The 20,868-nt window shown below is 41.5% G+C and overlaps 1 protein-coding gene across 1 annotated transcript; it reads left to right on the top strand.

Annotated features, from left to right (window-relative positions):
* The first annotated feature begins 2,572 nt into the window (after nt 1-2,572).
* LOC127148387 (uncharacterized) lies at nt 2,573-19,613 on the top strand. The gene is made up of 2 exons (XM_051081909.1): nt 2,573-4,093; nt 19,395-19,613. Exon 1 carries the CDS (start codon nt 3,100-3,102, stop codon nt 3,766-3,768), a length of 669 nt encoding a protein of 222 aa, XP_050937866.1. The 5' UTR covers nt 2,573-3,099; the 3' UTR covers nt 3,769-4,093; nt 19,395-19,613.
* The last annotated feature ends 1,255 nt before the right edge of the window (nt 19,614-20,868 follow it).

Below are 20,868 nucleotides of genomic sequence, written 5' to 3'. Positions count from 1 at the left end.
CTGAACTACATTATAACAACTTTTGATTTAATAAAATTAATTACTCTATCAATAATTATAAGCTAAATCTCTCAAGAGGTTCAATAGTGTGAATGTCTTAGGTACTTTAGAACATAGTTGTGTATTATGATTAACATATTACTTATGAGTTCGCATTCTCCTTTTGTTTATAAATAACGTTGATAATGCTAATTTCAATTGGCCATTTAGTTTAGCATTCTAGTGAAACTCTAGTGTTGAGAAGACTAGGGTGTAAATAGAGGTCACAAAAGGATACAAGACTAAACTGTAAACCCGATATTTTCTTGGTTTAATTTCTTTAAATGTGGAAAAAAAATGGAAATGGAAATTAAGTGTAAATATATATATATATATATATATATATATATATTAAATAGTTTTATTAAATAAATTAAAAAAAAGAAAGAAAAGAAAGGATAAAAAGAAGAAAAGGAGAAGAAAATTTCATTTTTTCTTTTCTTCTTCTTCTTCTCTTCCCTTCACCGCCAAGAATTTTGAAGACATCCAACTTCCATTTTTTTTTCTTCTTCAATTTGCAGAGAACTTCTAAGAGAGAGTTTGGAAGAAGAACTTTAGTTCATTCTGCACATCACTGGTTTTTAATTCGGTTTGAACTCTTCAAAAAGAATTAAGAGGTGAGATTTACATTTACTGAAAGTTAACTCATTTTTAAACAAACTTTATGAAGAACGTTGGAGCAAATTCGGATATTCATTTGGTGCTTTTTGATGAAGAAAACAGGGAAGTTGGTTTTCATTCGAAATCAGGAGGTCTTTGGTTTTTCTTATATTTCAGAGTGTATCGGTGGAGTTAAAATCTCTATTTGGTATGGTTGGAAAGCTTATTCAATTTATTACAACTTCCATGAAGAAATTGTAAACCAAAAACGACTAAAAATTAGTTAAATTGTAGGGAAAGTTTAAAGAGGTCGTGTGCGCGCGATTCTGGAAGTGGTTCTGTTTTGAGGGTTATATGTGTTTATGCACGGGGAATCAGATCTATATGTCTTCGGGTAAGTTTTAGAGGATCTCAAAATGAAGATTTTGATATAAAGAACACTCATTTTGGTTAAGTATTGAGAAAGTTATAGTCCTTTGAAATTTATGTTAGAAATCTGGAAATTTTAGAGAATTGTTGAAATAGGATTTTATTTGTTAAGCTTTGTTTTCGTGAGCGTCATCTTTGGTGCGACATGTTATGTATATCTTTAGGAAACCAGAATGTTTAGAGTTTTAATACTCGGTATGTTGTTGGCAGGCCGAGAAGAATTAAACCGAGCTTATAGACCAAGGATCTAGCCCAAGACTGTGAGTGACAAAACCAACTTTGAAATATTTTCCATAACTGTTATTATGATTGAATGCGATAAATGTTTATTTACGAAGCCATGAAAGGTATTTGAATTTCATGACTATTTTCAAGTATACATTTGGAGACTAGATTTCTTAAAGAAATTTATGCTAGCACGTAGATATTAAATGTTTGGAAAGTATTTAAACCACAATATTTTAGGCAAAACATGAATTAGTATGAAGTTTTGTTTTAAGAACTACAATTTTCCACGAAAGAGCTGAGTAAAGTTCGAGCTTTGTGTAAAATTTATAAGCAGGCATGTTTTAATATTTTAAGATGATTTATGAAATTTTCATTAACTACATGACTGAGATCTTGAGCCGGAGGCTAGAGATTACCGTGTGCACACTGGTTAGATTCTGTTGTTGACGTTGAGTGTACTCCGTAACAACGATGCTGTCGTGAGTGCTGGGCGGGCCCCACTATGACAAAGACGATGGGAGTGCTGGGCGGGCCCCACTACATCGTAGTGCTTGTAAACGTTGTTGTACTAGGTGTACCCTACACAACGTAGATTCGTCATGTTAGTTAAAATGCTTCGATATACTTGATATGCCTTGCTAGATTTCAATGATGAACATGCTGAGTATTTAAGGAAGCTATTCTTACTACTACACATTTACATTTACGACTTGTATAAATAGATTTATATGTGTAAAGTTTTCACGTGCTCTTATCTTTAAATTCATAGTTTTAAACTGAGTCACTCATTGAGCTTCATAGCTCACCCTTTCCAAAATGTTTTGCCCATTTTCCAGGTAGAGATCGAGTTCCCGGTGCCTGATAGACTGCCTTAGTCTGCGAAGCTTCATTATCGATTGCCAGTACGTGTTTTGAGTTGGGCATAGAGTCTGTTGTGTTGTGATGTATATACACCCTTGTATGTTATAGATACTCCACAGTTTGTATAAGCTTTAGGAGCTGTAGTTGTGTAAATTTTGTTGGTTATATTTTGATTAAGGTGTCTTTAGGTTTACTCGTGAAATCGGTAAATTTTGAGGTACACTTCATGTATGTGTTTGACTAGCTGTGTTTGACTAGCCTAGGATCCACTGTGTTTTGTTGCATGTATAATAGTTTATATACTAGATTGGCAAGTTCATCACATGAAAGTTTTAAGCAGAGTCGACAGATACAGGTACAGAAAAGTGTTGTTCGTCGGCTTCACGCCATCTTTTGGTCTAAGGTAGCAGGTAGTCCGAGAGGGGGTGTAACAACTTGGTATCAGAGCAGTTTGCTCCATGGGAATTAAGGTAGAGCGGTTAGCTCTAAGAAGAAACTGGAAAGTAAATAATTGAAAATCAAGTTAGCTTAAAGGGAACTAGTGGAGTATGGTCTAGGTAAGGGTAGAAGTGAGTCCAATTATTATTAATATGTGAGTAGACATTTAGTATCATGTATTTGAGTTAAGTATTTATAGTATGTCTAATGTGTTGACATATTATAGGAGTCATGCCACCACGTACTGGTAGACGACGCCGGCAGAATCAGGACGGGATGCAAGGTCCTACCCAAGGTCCATCTGTAGGGGAATCTAGTACCCTAAGAGTTCGAGGTGGGGCAGGAAACGAGCAGTTTGCGAGAACTACACAGGAAATAGGAAGGCCAGATAGAGCAGAGCCTAGGGATCTAGAAAAGACATACGGAATTGAACGACTGAAGAAGTTAGGGGCTACAGTGTTTGAGGGTTCCACAGATCCAGCTGATGCAGAGAACTAGTTGAATATGCTTGAAAAGTGTTTTGATGTGATGAATTGTCCTGAGGAGCGAAAGGTTAGATTGGCCACATTTTTGTTGCAAAAAGAGGCTGAAGGATGGTGGAAATCTATATTAGCAAGACGCAGTGATGCACGTGCTTTAGACTGGCAGACTTTTAGAGGCATATTCGAAGATAAGTATTATCCTAGCACATACTACGAAGCCAAGAGGGATGAATTTCTGGGGTTGAAACAAGGATCACTTTCAGTGGCTGAGTATGAGAGGAAGTATACCGAGCTTTCACGGTATGCTGACGTTATTGTAGCTTCTGAGAGTGACAGGTGCCGAAGGTTTGAAAGAGGGTTGCGTTTTGAAATACGTACCCCAGTTACAGCCATTGCTAAGTGGACGAATTTCTCTCAGTTAGTGGAGACTTCCCTTCGTGTGGAGCAGAGTATAATAGAAGATAAATCGGCAGTGGAGCTTAGTCATGGGACTTCAACAGCTAGTGGATTTAGAGGCCGTGAGCAGCGGAGGTTCATGCCTGGGATAAATATTTCAAGCCCTCAAGATTTTAAGAATCGCTCTGGAGGCCAAGCATCGAGGAACGTGAGTTATGGTAGTGTTTTTCAGAGACAGAGCCAGAGAATACCTAGTCAACCCATTAGATCAACAGCAAGATCGCAACCAGGTTAGGAGTCCATTGCTAGTACCGTCAGGCAAACACCATGCATGAGTTGTGGCAAGAACCATCGGGGTCAGTGTTTGGTAGGTGCCGGTGTATGTTACCAGTGCGGATAGCCAGGAAATTTCAAGAAAGATTGTCTGCAGTTGAACATGACAGTTCAGAGAGATCAGGGAGTTGGGTCCCAGACAGTTGAGCAATCGAGAGTTTCAGTGGTTCCAACAGAGGGCACCAGTGGTGCAAGGCAAAAAGGAGTTGTTGGAAGACCGAGGCAACAGGGAAAAGTCTATGCTATGACTCAACTAGAAGCGGAGGACGCACCAGACGTTATTACTGGTACGATTCTTATTTGTAATGTACCTGCAGATGTTTTATTTGATCCAGGTGCTACGCATTCCTTTGTTTCTAGTATATTTCTGACTAAGTTGAATAGGATGCTAGAGCCTTTATATGAGGGGTTAGCTATATACACTCCAGTTGGTGACGTTTTACTTGTTAATGAGGTGTTACGTAATTGTGAAGTTTTAGTAGAAGGTATCAGTTTGCTAGTGGACTTGCTACCACTAGAGTTGCAAAGTTAGATGTAATTTTGGGAATGGATTTCTTATTTGCTCACTATGCATCTACGGATTGCCATAGGAAGGAAGTGGTTTTCAGAAAACCAGGCTTTGCTGAAGTGGTTTTTAGAGGTATGAGGAAGGCCATTTCTAGAAGTTTAATCTCAGTTTTGAAAGCTGAGAAATTACTGAGGAAGGGTTGCACAACGTTTCTTGCACACATCGTAGTAGTGCAGAGAGAAAAGCTAAAGCCAGAAGATGTTCCTGTGGTGAAAGAGTTTCTTGATGTATTTCCAGATGATCTGTCAGGTTTGCCACCTGATAGAGAGATTGAGTTCACCATTGAATTATTACCAGGAACAGCACCTATTTCACAGGCCCCGTATAGAATGGCTCCAAGCGAGCTAAAAGAATAGAAGATGCAGTTACAAGAACTAGTTGACAAGGGATACATCAGGCCTAGTGTTTCGCCGTGGGGAGCACCAGTGCTTTTTGTGAAAAAGAAAGATGGTACCCTTAGATTATGTATTGACTATAGACAGTTAAACAAGGTTAGAATACGTAACAAGTATCCTTTACCACGCATCGATGACTTATTTGATCAACTAAGGGGAGCAGCGTTGTTCTCTAAGATTAACTTAAGGTCAGGATACCACCAGTTGAAGGTTAGAGAATCAGATATTGCTAAGACAGCATTTACAACGAGGTATGGACATTATGAGTTTCGAGGTATGGGCATTATGAGTTTCGAGTTATGCCATTCGGTTTAACGAATGCGCCAACGATTTTCATGGATTTCATGAACAGGATCTTCCATCGGTATTTAGATCAGTTTGTGATTGTGTTCATTGATGATATATTAGTTTACTCGGTTGACAGAGAATCTCATGAGGAACATTTGAGGATTGTTCTACAGACTCTACGTGAAAAACAGTTATACGCTAAGTTCAGCAAATGTGAGTTCTGGTTGGAACAAGTAGTATTTTTGGGGCATGTAGTTTCAACAAAAGGAGTTAGTGTCGATCCACAAAAAGTAGAAGCGGTTTTCAATTGGGAAAGACCAATTAGTGCGATAAAAGTACGTATTTTCCTGGGTTTGGCAGGATACTATAGGTGTTTTATTGAGGATTTCTCTCGATTGGCATTGCCTTTGACCGCTTTGATAAGGAAGAATGTTAAGTTTGAGTGGTTAGATAAATGCGAGCAAAGTTTTCAGGAGTTGAAGAAAAGACTAGTTACAGCACCTATTTTGGCACTTTCTGTAACAGGGAAGGACTATGTGATTTAATGTGATGCTTCAAGGCTAGGATTAGGTTGTGTGCTTATGAAAGATGGGAATGTAATAGCTTATGCTTCAAGGCAGTTGAAGGAGCATGAGTGTAATTACCCTACCCATGATCTTGAGCTAGCAGCAGTTGTTTTAGCACTAAAAATCTGGAGACACTATTTGTTCGGGGAAAAGTGCCATATTTCACAGATCATAAAAGTCTGAAGTATATTTTTGATCAGAAAGAGCTAAATCTGAGACAAAGGCGATGGCTAGAACTGATTAAAGATTATGATTGTACTATAGAGTATCATCCAGGTAAGGCTAACGTAGTAGCAGATGCATTAAGTAGGAAGTCAAAACTTCCGAAGAGTGCCTTGTGTTGTATTCGAGTAGCATTGTTGAATGAGTTAAGAGGTTCCAAGGTAGTAGTAACTACAGAGGATTCAGGAAGTCTCTTAGCTCATTTTCAGGTTCGGTCTTCTCTAGTAACTGAGATTGTAAGAAGACAGTCAGAAGACAGTAATTTACAGAAGAAGTTTGAGAAATCCAAGAAAGGCTTAGAGGTGGAGTTTGAGTTAGGAACAGATGGAGCCATTGTTAAACAGGGAAGATTATGTGTTCCGAATATCAGTGAGCTTAAGAATGCTATTCTAGAAGAAGCTCACAGTTCAGCTTACGCTATGCATCCAGGTAGCACCAAGATGTACAGAGCTTTAAAGAAGACTTATTGGTGGTCTGGAATGAAGCAAGAGATAGCTGAATATGTTGATAGATGTTTGATTTGTCAACAGGTTAAACCAGTAAGACAGAGGCCAGGAGGATTTCTTAATCCTTTGCCAGTGCTAGAGTGGAAATGGTAGCATATTACTATGGATTTTCTATTTGGATTACCTCGTACATCCAGTGGACATGATGGTATATGGGTAATAGTAGACAGACTCACCAAGACGACACGATTTATACTGATTAAAATGACATCTAGTTAGACCAGCTAGCGAGATTATATGCTGATAAGATTGTGAGTCAGTATGAAGTAATAGTGTCCATAGTTTCAGATAGGGATCCGAGGTTTACTTCTAAATTTTGGCCTAGTTTACAGAAAGCAATGGGAACAGGGCTAAAGTTTAGTACATCATTTCATCCCCAAACAGATGGTCAGTTCGAAAGGACCATCCAAACTTTAGAGGACATGTTGAGAGCATGTGTCCTACAACTTAAAGGAAGTTGGGTTACCCACTTGCCACTTATGGAGTTTGCTTATAATAATAACTATCAGTCTAGTATCGGTATGGCACCATATGAAGCCTAATACGGGAGACCATGCAGAACTCCGGTGTGCTGGAATGAAGTGGGAGAGCGGAAGTTAGTAGGTCCTAAGTTGGTTCAGATTACGACAAACAATATTAAGTTGATCAGAGAAAATCTGAGGATATCCCAAGATCGACAGAAAAGTTATGCGGATAAGCGACGAAGAAACCTAGAATTCCAAGTTGGAGATCAAGTTTTCTTGAAATTATCTCCATGGTGAGGTGTTATTCGTTTCGGAAGAAAAGGTAAGTTAAGTCCTAGATATATTGGGCCATATCAGACAACGGAACGAGTGGGACCAGCAGCGTATAGACTTGAGTTGCCAATAGAACTTGCACGAATACATGATGTTTTCCATGTATCCATGTTAAGAAAATATATACCAGATCCATCACATGTGTTGCAAGAGCAACCCGTTGAATTAAAAGAAGATTTGAGTTATGTTGAAGAACCAGTTCAGATTCTCGACAGAAAGGAACAAGTTTTGAGAAACAAAACGATTCCACTCATAAAGGTTTTGTGGAGACATCATGGAGCGGAGGAGGCAACTTGAGAACCAGAATATCAGATGAAGAAGAGATATCCGATACTTTTCAGTTAAGGACATTCTAAATTTCGAGGACGAAATTTTCTAAAGGGAAGGTAAATTGTAAACCCGATATTTTCTTGGTTTAATTTCTTTAAATGTGGAAAAAAAAAGAAAAAGAAAATGGAAATTAAGTGTAAATATATATATATATATATATATATATATTTATATATTAAATAGTTTTATTAAATAAATTAAAGAAAAGAAAGAAAAGAAAGGAGAAAAAGAAGAAAAGGAGAAGAAAATTTCATTTTTTCTTTTCTTCTTCTTCTTCTCTTCCCTTCACTGCCAAGAATTTTGAAGACATCCAACTTCCATTTTTTTTTCTTTCTTCAATTTGCAGAGAACTTCTAAGAGAGAGTTTTGAAGAAGAAGAGAAATTTTACTAGAATTTTGAGGTTGAAGAAGAGGAGGAGAACTCAAGCAAAGTGTATCCATGGCTGAATTTTAGTTCATTCTGCACATCACTGGTTTTTAATTCGGTTTAAACTCTTCAAAAGGAATTAAGAGGTGAGATTTACATTTACTGAAAGTTAACTCATTTTTAAACAAACTTTATGAATAACGTTGGAGCAAATTCGGATATTCATTTGGTGCTTTTTGATGAAGAAAACATGGCAGTTGGTTTTCACTCGAAATCAGAAGGTCTCTTGTTTTTCTTGTATTTCAGAGTGTATCGGTGGAGTTAGAATCTCTATTTTGTATGGTTGGAAAGCTTATGCAATTTACTACAACTTTCATGAAGAAATTGTAAAGCAAAAACGACTAAAAATCAGTTACATTGTAGGGACAAGTTAAAGAGGTCGTGTGCGCGCGATTCTGGAAGTGGTTCTGTTTTGAGGGTCATATGTGTTTATGCACGGGGAATCAGATTTATATGTCTTCAGGTAAGTTTTAGAGGATCTCAAAGTGAAGATTTTGATATAAAGAACACTCATTTTAGTTAAGTATTGAGAAAGTTATAGTCCTTTGAAGTTTATGTTAGAAATCTGGAAATTTTAGAGAATTGTTGAAATAGGATTTTATTTCTTAAGCTTTGTTTTCGTGAGCGTGTAACGACCCAACTTTCCGGACTAAGCTGAGGTCATTACTCAATACTACGACTCGACCACACAACACAAAATTTATAATGAACCAGCTACGATTTCTTAAAACGTTAGGAATATAACAACAAAACGGTATCGGGCCCTGTTTCAAATCACAGTTGCAAAAGTTTTGAATAAAATCTCAAGTCATCAAATCCAAAATTCACAAAGGTTTCAAATAAAATTTGTAAGTTATCAACAGAAAATCCCCAAAACAGATATTCTAACAAAATACATCAGCGGAAGCGATAATAAAACCAGACACGTCCATATGGCCTTCACGCATCCTTTCTGCCCCACGCATCCTTTCTGCCCCTCGTCGGTCTGCCCCTAGCCGTGCCCTTACCTGAAAAGTTAAGAAGAGAAAGGGTGAGTATAAACATACCCAGTAAGGGACCCACTACTGGGCCCGTTAGGGGACAACAGTTAACTTCCTATTCGGAGGTGCCCTACATAACAGTCTAGTGGTTCCGTAGAACGCACATATCAGTCCAGTGCTCCCGAAGGATGCACATATCAGTCTAGTGCTCCCGAAGGATGCACATATCAGTCTAGTGCTCCCGAAGGATGCACATCAGTCTAGTGCTCCCGAAGGATGCACCTATCAGTCTAGTGCTCCCGAAGGATGCACATATCAGTCTAGTGCTCCCGAAGGATGCACACATCAGTCTAGTGCTCCCGAAGGATGCACATATCAGTCTAGTGCTCCCGAAGGATGCACATATCAGTCTAGTGCTTCCGAAGGATGCACATATCCGTAAGGCACACTACCCCATAGATGAAGCTAACCGTTACCCCTCAGTCCATACTAAACCGTCCACAACAGTCACACCCCAACGACATTCATATTACAGTTCCGCCATAGGCTTTGTCAGTCAGATAGTATAGGTTTAAACAACTACACCCTCAGTTGCTATACGCGTCACCAATTCGCACACCATTAGGGAAAACCCTAGACTCAATCAACTAACCAACCAAAACCGGACTCACTGTCCTTCCCCGTCCAAACTCCATGATCAACATCCAGACCAATGATTACTACATACTGAACCGTAACTTCAAGGTCCATCAATATAGAATCCCAATCTACAATTAGCAGTCACAGTACCTTTACATCAGACAAAATATAATAACAGTGCTTAACAGTCAACACACATACAGTTATTCAGTACAGTCACTAACGCGTAATCCCCTGTGGATTACTACGTTTTCAGCCTCGATCTGAGGTCCAGTAGTAGGAAAACCCTTACCTGATACTCGGTTATGCCCCTCGATCGAATCCACGCTCAACAGATCAACCTAAATGAAAACACGAAGGTTTTAGTTGATGACTCTACTAGAAGTCGTTTTAGAAGGTCAGAAGCGACATCCGTTGACTTACCCAAGAAAAGGAAAACTACCTCCAAACAAGCCTACCGCGAGACCCGAGAACTCAAGCGTCAACTCTGTACTACCTTCAAGGGAGAAAAGTAGGGCCATATCTTATTCCAATATTCAAACTCTAATCGGATGTAGCAACATTAGGGAATTCATCGAAAACAATCCTTACCGAAGACTCACCGTGACCCGGAGCGGAGGAAGGAAGGCTTAGGTGGCTTGGTGAAACAAGGAGCTCGGCTCGGCTTTAAGGCGTTCGGCTCGGCTCCACCTCGGCTCGGCTCGGCTTGGCCTCGGCTCACAGCTCGGCTTGTGGCTCGGCTCAACTCGGCTCGCGGCTCGGCTCAACTCGGCTCGCGACTCGGCTCAACTCGGCTCGCGGCTCGGCTCAGTGCGGCTCGCGGCTCAGCTCGCAGCTCGGCTCACTCGGCTCGTGGCTCGGCTCACTCGGCTCACTCGGCTCGGCTCAGACTGGAAGCGGGTCTCGGGTTAAATGCGGGTCCTCGGGTCGGGTTGGATGAAAACGGCAGCCACGATGATCGATTTTCCCCCAGCGAGCGATGGCGGCGGCGATTCGCGGACGACGCACGAGGAACGCAGCTGGCTGTTTAGTGGAGCGGCGACGAGCGGCGGTAGATCTGCTGTTGTGTGAAGCCGAGAAGGAATCGGAAATGGATGGGGAGCCGCGGCGGACGAACACGATGAAGCTGACGACGCTGCAGGCGGAAAGGAGACGGAACGTGGCGGGGAAGGTGGAGACGCGGCGTGCACGGAGAAGAGATGGTGGACGGCGGCGCTGAAACGGAATAGAGAGAGAGAGAGAGATGGCTGCGACGCGCGAGGAAAGTGAAAACGAAAAAGAAGATGGGGGGCTCGCGCCTTTAGGGTTTTTTTTTTTTTTTTTGAAAAAAAAAAATATATATATATATATATATAATAATAATAATAATATATGTAATAAAAATAAATAATAATAATAATAATATTATTATTATTAAATATAATAAAAATAAATAATGATATATATATATATATATATATATTGAATAAAATTAATATAAATTTATAATAGAATATTAATAATAATTAATTATAATAATATTAAATAAAAATATTAATATTTATTTTAAATAAATAAAAAGAAAATATTAACATTAAAAATTGTAATAATAATTCCCGATAATAATAATCTAATCAATATTATATTATTATTTTATCGTTTTACCAAAACTCAAATTTCCGAACAATTCACTTAAAATGCTAAAATTTTACCTCGAACTTCGGGGCGTTACATTCTTCCCTCTTTAGGGAACTTTCGTCCTCGAAAGTTTTATTCCTCGAACAGCTCGGGATAACGGGATCTCATGTCATCTTCTCGCTCCCATGTAGCCTCTTCCACCCGGTGATTCCGCCATAAGACTTTAACCAAAGGAATTTCTTTATTCCTCAACGTTTTCACCTCTCTAGCCAGCACCTCAACGGGTTGTTCGGTATAGCTCAAGTTTTCATCAATTTCCAGTGGCTCGTAATCCACTACATGGGATGGATCTGGCACGTACTTCCTCAACATGGAGACATGGAACAGATCATGAACTGTCGAGAGTGATGGTGGCAACGCCAGGCGATAAGCTACAGGGCCAATCCGCTCCAGAATCTCAAACGGCCCAACAAAACGGGGACTCTGCTTTCCTCTCCTTTCAAAACGCACGACACCTCTCATAGGTGCTACCTTTAAGAACACCTTGTCCCCTACCACAAATGGTGCCATGCCGATAGTAGCCTGATAACTGTTATTATAAGCAAATTCCATCAAATGTAAGTGGGAGTCCCAGCTACCTGGAAATTCCAATGCACACGCTCGCAACATATCCTCTAAAACCTGGTTCAAACGCTCAGTCTGACCGTCAGTCTGTGGATGGAAAGCCGTACTAAAGTCCAACCTCGTGCCCATAGCAGTCTGCAAACCCTTCCAGAATTTGGAAGTGAAACGGGCATCTCTATCAGAAACAATCGACACTGGCACCCCATGCAACCTCACTATCTCGGACATGTACAGCTGTGCCCACTTACTAGCAGTATAGGTGGATTTACCCGGAACGAAGTGCGCTGACTTGGTAAGCCTGTCCACCACAACCCAAATCACTGTGAAACCCCTCAGAGTCCTCGGCAGTCCTGTAATGAAATCCATGGACACGTTTTCCCACTTCCATTCCGGTATACTCAAGGGTTATAATAAACCCGCTGGTTTCTGCCTTGGTGCCTTAACCTGCTGACACACCAAGCATCTACTAACAAATTCTGCTACTTCCCTCTTCATGTTACGCCACCAATAAACCCGCTTCAGATCCTGATACATCTTCGTACTACCCGGGTGCATGGAAAATGGGGAACTATGAGCCTCAGATAATAATTCCGTCTTAATCACACTGTCTGACGGCACACAGAGGCGTCTCTCAAACACAAGTCTACCATCAGAGGATATGGAGAACCCCTCCGCTTGCCCTGCCTCTGCTAGGCCACGTTTCTCGACCAAATAAGGATCGTTACTCTGAGCATCAATGATCCTTTGCCTCAAAGTCGGCTGTACCGTCAACTGGGCTAACTGCATAGTAACTGCCCCCACCGACACTGCAATCTCAGCCCGCTCGAGATCCCGATGCAATGGGGCCTGTCGGGTAATAAGTGCTGCTGAATGTGATACCTTCCTACTAAGAGCATCAGCTACCACATTTGCCTTGCCTGGATGATACAGTATCTCACAATCGTAATCCTTCACTAACTCAAGCCATCTCCGCTGTCTCAGATTCAATTCTTTCTGAGTAAAGAAGTATTTCAGGCTCTTATGGTCTGTGAAGATCTGTATCTTTTCACCATATAAGTAATGCCTCCATATTTTCAAAGCAAAAACCACCGCTGCCAACTCCAAATCATGTGTAGGGTAGTTCTGCTCATGACTCTTCAACTGACGAGACGCATAAGCGACCACCTTACCCTGTTGCATCAAAACACAACCCAAACCCTTCTTGGAAGCATCACTATATATCACAAAACTGCCAGAACCATCAGGTACAGTAAGAACCGATGCGGTAACTAGCTTCTGTTTAAGGTTCTGGAAACTGTCCTTACATGCCTTGCTCCAAACAAAAGGAGCTCCCTTCCTGGTCAACTGAGTAAGAGGAGTAGCTATACGAGAAAAATTCTCCACAAACCGTCGATAATAACCTGCCAAACCCAGAAAGCTACGAACCTCACTGACTGTGGAGGGTCGGGTCCAACCGGTGACTGCCTCTATCTTAGCTAGATCCACAGAGACTCCAGCCTTAGAAACCACGTGGCCCAGAAAAGACACCTGTTTCAGCCAAAACTCGCATTTCGAGAACTTTGCATACAACTTATTATCCCGAAGTGTTTGCAGAACTATACGTAAATGCTCCTCATGTTCGGCCTCCGTCTTGGAGTATATCAAGATATCGTCGATAAACACGATCACAAAAGTATCTAGGAACTCCCTAAACACTCTGTTCATCAAGTCCATGAACACTGCCGGAGCATTCGTCAAACCAAAAGACATCACAATAAACTCGTAGTGCCCATATCTGGAACGAAACGCTGTTTTCGGTACATCCCTATCCTTAATCCTCAGCTGATGGTATCCCGACCGAAGATCAATTTTAGAGAATACTGTGGCTCCCTGTAACTGGTCAAATAGATCGTCGATCCTGGGCAAGGGATATCTGTTCTTTACGGTTACTTTGTTCAACTCCCTATAGTCAATGCATAGACGCATCGATCCATCCTTCTTCTTAACAAATAAAACTGGCGCACCCCAAGGTGACACGCTCGGTCGAATGAATCCCTTATCAAGCAATTCTTGCAACTGCACCTTCAGTTCTTTCAGCTCTGCGGGGGCCATTCTGTAAGGGGCCCTGGATATAGGAACCGTGCCCGGCTCCAACTCTATGGCAAACTCAACCTCCCTGTGCGGAGGTAACCCTAGAAGTTCCTCAGGAAAGACATCCGGATAGTCCCTCACTACCGGTTCTGATGACAGGGATACATCGGCCTCTCTAGTATCCACCACGCTCGCTAAGATACCCCAAGTACCCTGACTGAGCAGTTTACTGGCCCTGATGGCTGAGATTACCTGAGGCAACGACCTTGACCCTTCTCCCTTAAATTTAAAACTGGCCCTCGAGGGAGGGTTAAACGTTACCTCCTTACGGGAACAATCTATGCTGGCGTGGTTAGCGGCTAACCAATCCATACCCAAGATTACATCAAAGTCGAGCATATCCAAAACTAACAACGTTACCTCAATCACATGGCCTGCTATCTCAATCTGGCATGTTTTCACCTTTTCCTTCGACAACATACACTCCCCGGAAGGAGTAGATACTGATAGAACATGGTGTAAGGGCTCTACCTCTAAGCGGGCATGCAACACAAATGCGGAAGAGATAAAAGAATGTGACGATCCCGAATCGAACAAAACTAAGGCGTAATGCCCCAATACTGGCAGCGTACCTGTCACCACCGTGCCTGCCTTCTCAGCCTCAGTCTTGTTGGTAGCAAAGACTCTGCCCTGGTGTGGAGCACGTGCTCCCTGATTCTATGCGTTCCCCGTAAGTCTCAACGGGCATCTGTCAGCTGTATGACCCTCTTGCCTACACTTAAAGCAAGTCCGGGTTCCGAATAAACAACGGCCTAGATGGTACTTTCCACAAGTGGTACACAACGGCTTCCCTCTGGCAGCTTCCCCTGCCTCAAAAGGTTTCTGCTGGAAGCGGCGAAACTCACCACCTGCTCTGAAGTTCCGCTGTGGCACTGGAACAGGCTGCTGCTCAGCCTTCCTCTTCTGTCCCAATGTTGAACCTCTACCAGCGGTCTTAGACGAGTTAGCCCTCTCTTGTAAACTGAGATCCACTGCCAGGCGCAGTGCATTGGCATGAGTAGCGGGTCGGAAAGCTCGGACCAAACCCTGAATGTCCAGTCGGAGGCCTCTAACAAACTTATCAGCTCTGGCCGCCTCGGTCGCTATCATCTCGGGAGCAAAGCGGGATAACATTTCAAACTCCGCATCATACTGCTCCACTGTCATGTCACCCTGCTCTAAGTTCAGGAACTCCTGCCGCTTGGCGTCTCTCAAACTAGCAGAGAAGAATTTCGCATAGAAACTCTTCTTAAACTGCTGCCACGTGATCTGACTCACATCACCACCCAGCATTCTCTCTGTAGTCTCCCACCATGCAGTACCTCTGTCAGTCAACATAAAAACAGCACACTGAACTTTCTGATCCTCAGGGCATTTCATGTAACGGAATATAGTCTCCAAGGACGATAACCATAGCTGGGCCCTGGTGGGGTCCTCCAAAGACCCATCAAATGTCGTGGGATTATACTTCCTGAAATCCCTCAGGTGCTTAGCCTCTGCAGACAACTGATCCGGCACAAACTGGGGCGCAACTGGTACTGCAGCCGGAGCTGGAGCAGGAGCTGGTGCTGGAGCTGGCGGGGCAGGCTGCTGCTGCTCCCGCATCTGCATAATCAAATCTCTAAACCTCTGCTCCATGGCAGCTAGATCCGCATGAGTAACTGGTGCAGCCGGGTCAGTGGCTTTGGCTTCGGGCTGCACCTCAGGCTGAACGCGTCCTGCTCCTCTTCCTCGGCCTCCTCGACCACCCCTACGTGCACCTCTCCTTGACGGCATTTCCCTAACAACCACCAGTGATCCCTTTAGTCATAAATGGTAATTAACTTTGCAGTTTAATTTAGGTAAGGTAATGTATATAGAGTTATACATATACTTTCATGAGAGCGTACCTGACGAGTGGCAAGGATCGTTTTAGCCATAAGGACACAAAATACAGACTCACATTATAAGTCAGTCTACAGAACCTAAAAACTGGCTCTGATACCAACTGTAACGACCCAACTTTCCGGACTAAGCTGAGGTCATTACTCAATACTACGACTCGACCACACAACACAAAATTTATAATGAACCAGCTACGATTTCTTAAAACGTTAGGAATATAACAACAAAACGGTATCGGGCCCTCTTTCAAATCACAGTTGCAAAAGTTTTGAATAAAATCTCAAGTCATCAAATCCAAAATTCACAAAGGTTTCAAATAAAATTTGTAAGTTATCAACAGAAAATCCCCAAAACAGATATTCTAACAAAATACATCAGCGGAAGCGATAATAAAACCAGACACGTCCATATGGCCTTCACGCATCCTTTCTGCCCCTCGTCGGTCTGCCCCTAGCCGTGCCCTTACCTGAAAAGTTAAGAAGAGAAAGGGTGAGTATAAACATACCCAGTAACGGACCCACTACTGGGCCCGTTAGGGGACAACAGTTAACTTCCTATTCGGGGGTGCCCTACATAACAGTCTAGTGGTTCCGTAGAACGCACATATCAGACCAGTGCTCCCGAAGGATGCACATATCAGTCTAGTGCTCCCGAAGGATGCACATATCAGTCTAGTGCTCCCGAAGGATGCACACATCAGTCTAGTGCTCCCGAAGGATGCACCTATCAGTCTAGTGCTCCCGAAGGATGCACATATCAGTCTAGTGCTCCCGAAGGATGCACACATCAAACTAGTGCTCCCGAAGGATGCACACATCAGTCTAGTGCTCCCGAAGGATGCACACATCAGTCTAGTGCTTCCGAAGGATGCACATATCCGTAAGGCACACTACCCCATAAATGAAGCTAACCGTTACCCCTCAGTCCATACTAAACCGTCCACAATAGTCACACCCCAACGGCATTCATATTACTGTTCCGCCATAGGCTTTGTCAGTCAGATAGTATAGGTTTAAACAACTACACCCTCAGTTGCTATACGCGTCACCAATTCGCACACCATTAGGGAAAACCCTAGACTCAATCAACTAACCAACCAAAACCGGACTCACTGTCCTTCCCCGTCCAAACTCCATGATCAACATCCAGACCAATGATTACTACATACTGAACCGTAACTTCAAGGTCCATCAATATAGAATCCCAATCTACAATTAGCAGTCACAGTACCTTTACATCGGACAAAATATAATAACAGTGCTTAACAGTCAACACACATACAGTTAATCAGTACAGTCACTAACGCGTAATCCCCTGTGGATTACTACGTTTTCAGCCTCGATCTGAGGTCCAGTAGTAGGAAAACCCTTACCTGATACTCGGTTATGCCCCTCGATCGAATCCACGCTCAACAGATCAACCTAAATGAAAACACGAAGGTTTTAGTTGATGACTCTAGTAGAAGTCGTTTTAGAAGGTCAGAAGCGACATCCGTTGACTTACCCAAGGAAAGGAAAACTACCTCCAAACAAGCCTACCGCGAGACCCGAGAACTCAAGCGTCAACTCTGTACTACCTTCAAGGGAGAAAAGTAGGGCCATATCTTATTCCAATATTCAAACTCTAATCGGATGTAGCAACATTAGGGAATTCATCGAAAACAATCCTTACCGAAGACTCACCGTGACCCGGAGCAGAGGAAGGAAGGCTTAGGTGGCTTGGTGAAACAAGGAGCTCGGCTCGGCTTGGCCTCGGCTCACAGCTCGGCTTGTGGCTCGGCTCAACTCGGCTCGCGGCTCGGCTCAACTCGGCTCGCGGCTCGGCTCAATGTGGCTCGCGGCTCGGCTCACTCGGCTCGGCTCACTCGGATTCGTGTGTGGCTCGGACTGGAAGCGGGTCTCGGGTTAAATGCGAGTCCTCGGGTCGGGTTGGATGAAAACGGCAGCCACGATGATCGATTTTCCCCCGGCGAGCAATGGCGGCGGCGATTCGCGGACGACGCACGAGGAACGCAGCTGGCTGTTTCGTGGAGCGGCGACGAGCGGCGGCAGATCTGCTGTTGTGTGAGGCCGAGAAGGAATCGGAAATGAATGGGGAGCCGCGGCGGACGAACACGATGAAGCTGACGACGCTGCAGGCGGAAAGGAGACGGAACGTGGCGGGGAAGTTGGAGACGCGGCGTGCACGGAGAAGAGATGGTGGACGGCGGCGCTGAAACGGAATAGAGAGAGAGAGAGAGAGAGATGGCTGCGGCGCGCGAGGAAAGTGAAAACGAAAAAGAAGATGGGGGGGGGGGGGCTCGCGCCTTTAGGGTTTCTTTTTTTTTTTTGAAAATATATATATATATAATAATAATAATAATAATATATGTAATAAAAATAAATAATAATAATATTAATAATAATATTAAATATAATAAAAATAAATAATGATATATATATATATATTGAATAAAATTAATATAAATTTATAATAGAATATTAATATTAATTAATTATAATAATATTAAATAAAATTATTAATATTTATTTTAAATAAATAAAAAGAAAATATTAACATTAAAAATTGTAATAATAATTCCCGATAATAATAATCTAATCAATATTATATTATTATTTTATCGTTTTACCAAAACTCAAATTTCCGAACAATTCACTTAAAATGCTAAAAGTTTACCTCGAACTTCGGGGCGTTACAGAGCGTCATCTTTGGTGCGGCATGTTATGTATATCTTTTGGAAACCAGAATGTTTAGAGTTTTAATACTCGGTTGGGTTGTTGGCAGGCTGAGAAGAATTAAACCGAGCTTATAGACCAAGGATCTAGCCTAAGACTGTGAGTGACAAAACCAACTTTGAAATATTTTCCATAACTGTTATTATGATTGAATGCGATAAATGTTTATTTACGAAGCCATGAAAGGTATTTGAATTTCATGACTATTTTCAAGTATACATTTGGAGACTAGATTTCTTAAAGAAATTTATGCTAGCATGTAGATATTAAATGTTTGGAAAGTATTTAAACCACAATATTTTAAGCAAAACATGAATTAGTATGAAGTTTTGTTTTAAGAACTACAATTTTCCACGAAAGAGCTGAGTAAAGTTCGAGCTGTGTAAAATTTATAAGCAGGCATGTTTTAATATTTTAAGATGATTTATGAAATTTTCATTAACTACATGACTGAGATCTTGAGCCTGAGGCTAGAGATTACCGTGTGCACACTAGTTAGATTCCGTTGTTGACATTGAGTGTACTCCGTAACAACGATGCTGTCGTGAGTGCTGGGTGGGCCCCACTACGACAAAGACGATGGGAGTGCTGAGCGGGCCCCACTACATCGTAGTGCTTGTAAACGTTGTTGTACTAGGTGTACCCTACACAACGTAGATTCGTCATGTTAGTTAAAATGCTTCGATATACTTGATATGCCTTGCTAGATTTCAATGATGAATATGCTGAGTATTTAAGGAAGCTATTCTTACTACTACACGTTTACATTTACGACTTGTATAAACAGATTTATATGTGTAAAGTTTTCATGTGCTCTTATCTTTAAATTCATAGTTTTAAACTGAGTCACTCACTGAACTTCATAGCTCACCCTTTCCAAAATATTTTACCCATTTTCCAGGTAGAGATCGAGTTCCCGGTGCCTGATAGACTGCCTTAGTCTGCGAAAGCTTCATTATCGATTGCCAGTACGTGTTTTGAGTTGGGCATAGAGTCTGTTGTGTTGTGATGTATATACACCCTTGTATGTTATAGATACTCCACAGTTTGTATAAGCTTTAGGAGCTGTAGTTGTGTAAATTTTGTTGGTTATATTTTGATTAAGGTGTCTTTAGGTTTACTCGTGAAATCGGTAAATTTTGAGGTACACTTCATGTATGTGTTTGACTAGCTGTGTTTGATTAGCCTAAGATCTGCTGTGTTTTGTTGCATGTATAATAGTTTATATACTAGATTGGAAAGTTCATCACATGGAAGTTTTAAGCAGAGTCGACAGATACAGGTACAGAAAAGTGTTGTTCGTTGGCTTCACGCCATCTTTTGGTCTAAGGTAGCAGGTAGTCCGGGAGGGGTTGTGACATAAACACTTAGAATAAAATGGTCATGTTACCTTAGAGATAAGGAACATCTTAGGATAAAGAAACAAATCTAAATTAACGATTAGCTTCCTATTAAAGGGTACCCTATAACATAACAGTCTAGTGATCCCTTGTGATGCACACATCAATCAGTCTAGTGATCTCGTCAGATACACATATGAATCTAGTGATCTCAAAGGATATACATATCAGTTTAGTAATCTCAAAGGATACACAACATGTGGTGATCCCGTAGGACACCGTGCCTGCAAGGTACGCTACCCCATAGATAAAGTTAACAGTTACCCCTAGGTTCAGTCTAAACAGTCCATGGCAATCATATACAAAGCATCTTAACTATTAGTTCAGTCTCTATGCATAATCAGTCAAGCAATCGAAGTTTAGTCACAATACCCTTAACCAGTGTATGCAACTAAACTACATCTCACATTTACACCATGTAATTCCATTCCATAGTACAAACCATCAATATGTAATTACACCTGACAATTAGATCATCATATAAATTCAACTAACAGTACAACCCATCAATATACCAAAATTATATATATTCAGATAAATCCTCATCATCTATATTCATCCAACAGCACGACCCATCGGTCAAAAAAAATTACACATAACAGCCAAACACAAAATTTGTACTATACATTACAGTCAGATCGTCTGTAATCAGTTAAAGTGTATACTAGTAATGCTTTCTATATAAACGCACAACATTCAGTCCAGTACAGTCAATATAATCTAACTTTCATATCAGCCACTGCGTTCTACATCTCAAATGGAGTCCAGTAGTAGGAATTCCCTTACCTTGAGATAGTTAAAATCCTTGCTTAAATGAAGTCCAAAGAATCATAGCCTTTGTCAATTCCTCTTTTCCTAGGCATCGCAGAAGAAGACCTTCATATGAGCGTCGATAATATGTGTCATTGTAATAAATAAATCGCATAACTCTTCTACGTATCTCAGCTCAATGTCAAAGATCGGTGGAAAGTTTGC

Source organism: Cucumis melo, chromosome 3 (assembly GCF_025177605.1).
Source record: "Cucumis melo cultivar AY chromosome 3, USDA_Cmelo_AY_1.0, whole genome shotgun sequence".
Taxonomy (NCBI): Eukaryota; Viridiplantae; Streptophyta; class Magnoliopsida; order Cucurbitales; family Cucurbitaceae; genus Cucumis; species Cucumis melo.
This window is presented reverse-complemented; position numbering and strand designations above follow the sequence as displayed.

Coding starts and splice junctions, on each gene's coding strand:
- LOC127148387 (XM_051081909.1), top strand. CDS start 3,100: ATGCTTGAAAAGTGTTTTGATGTGATGAATTGTCCTGAGGAGCGAAAG.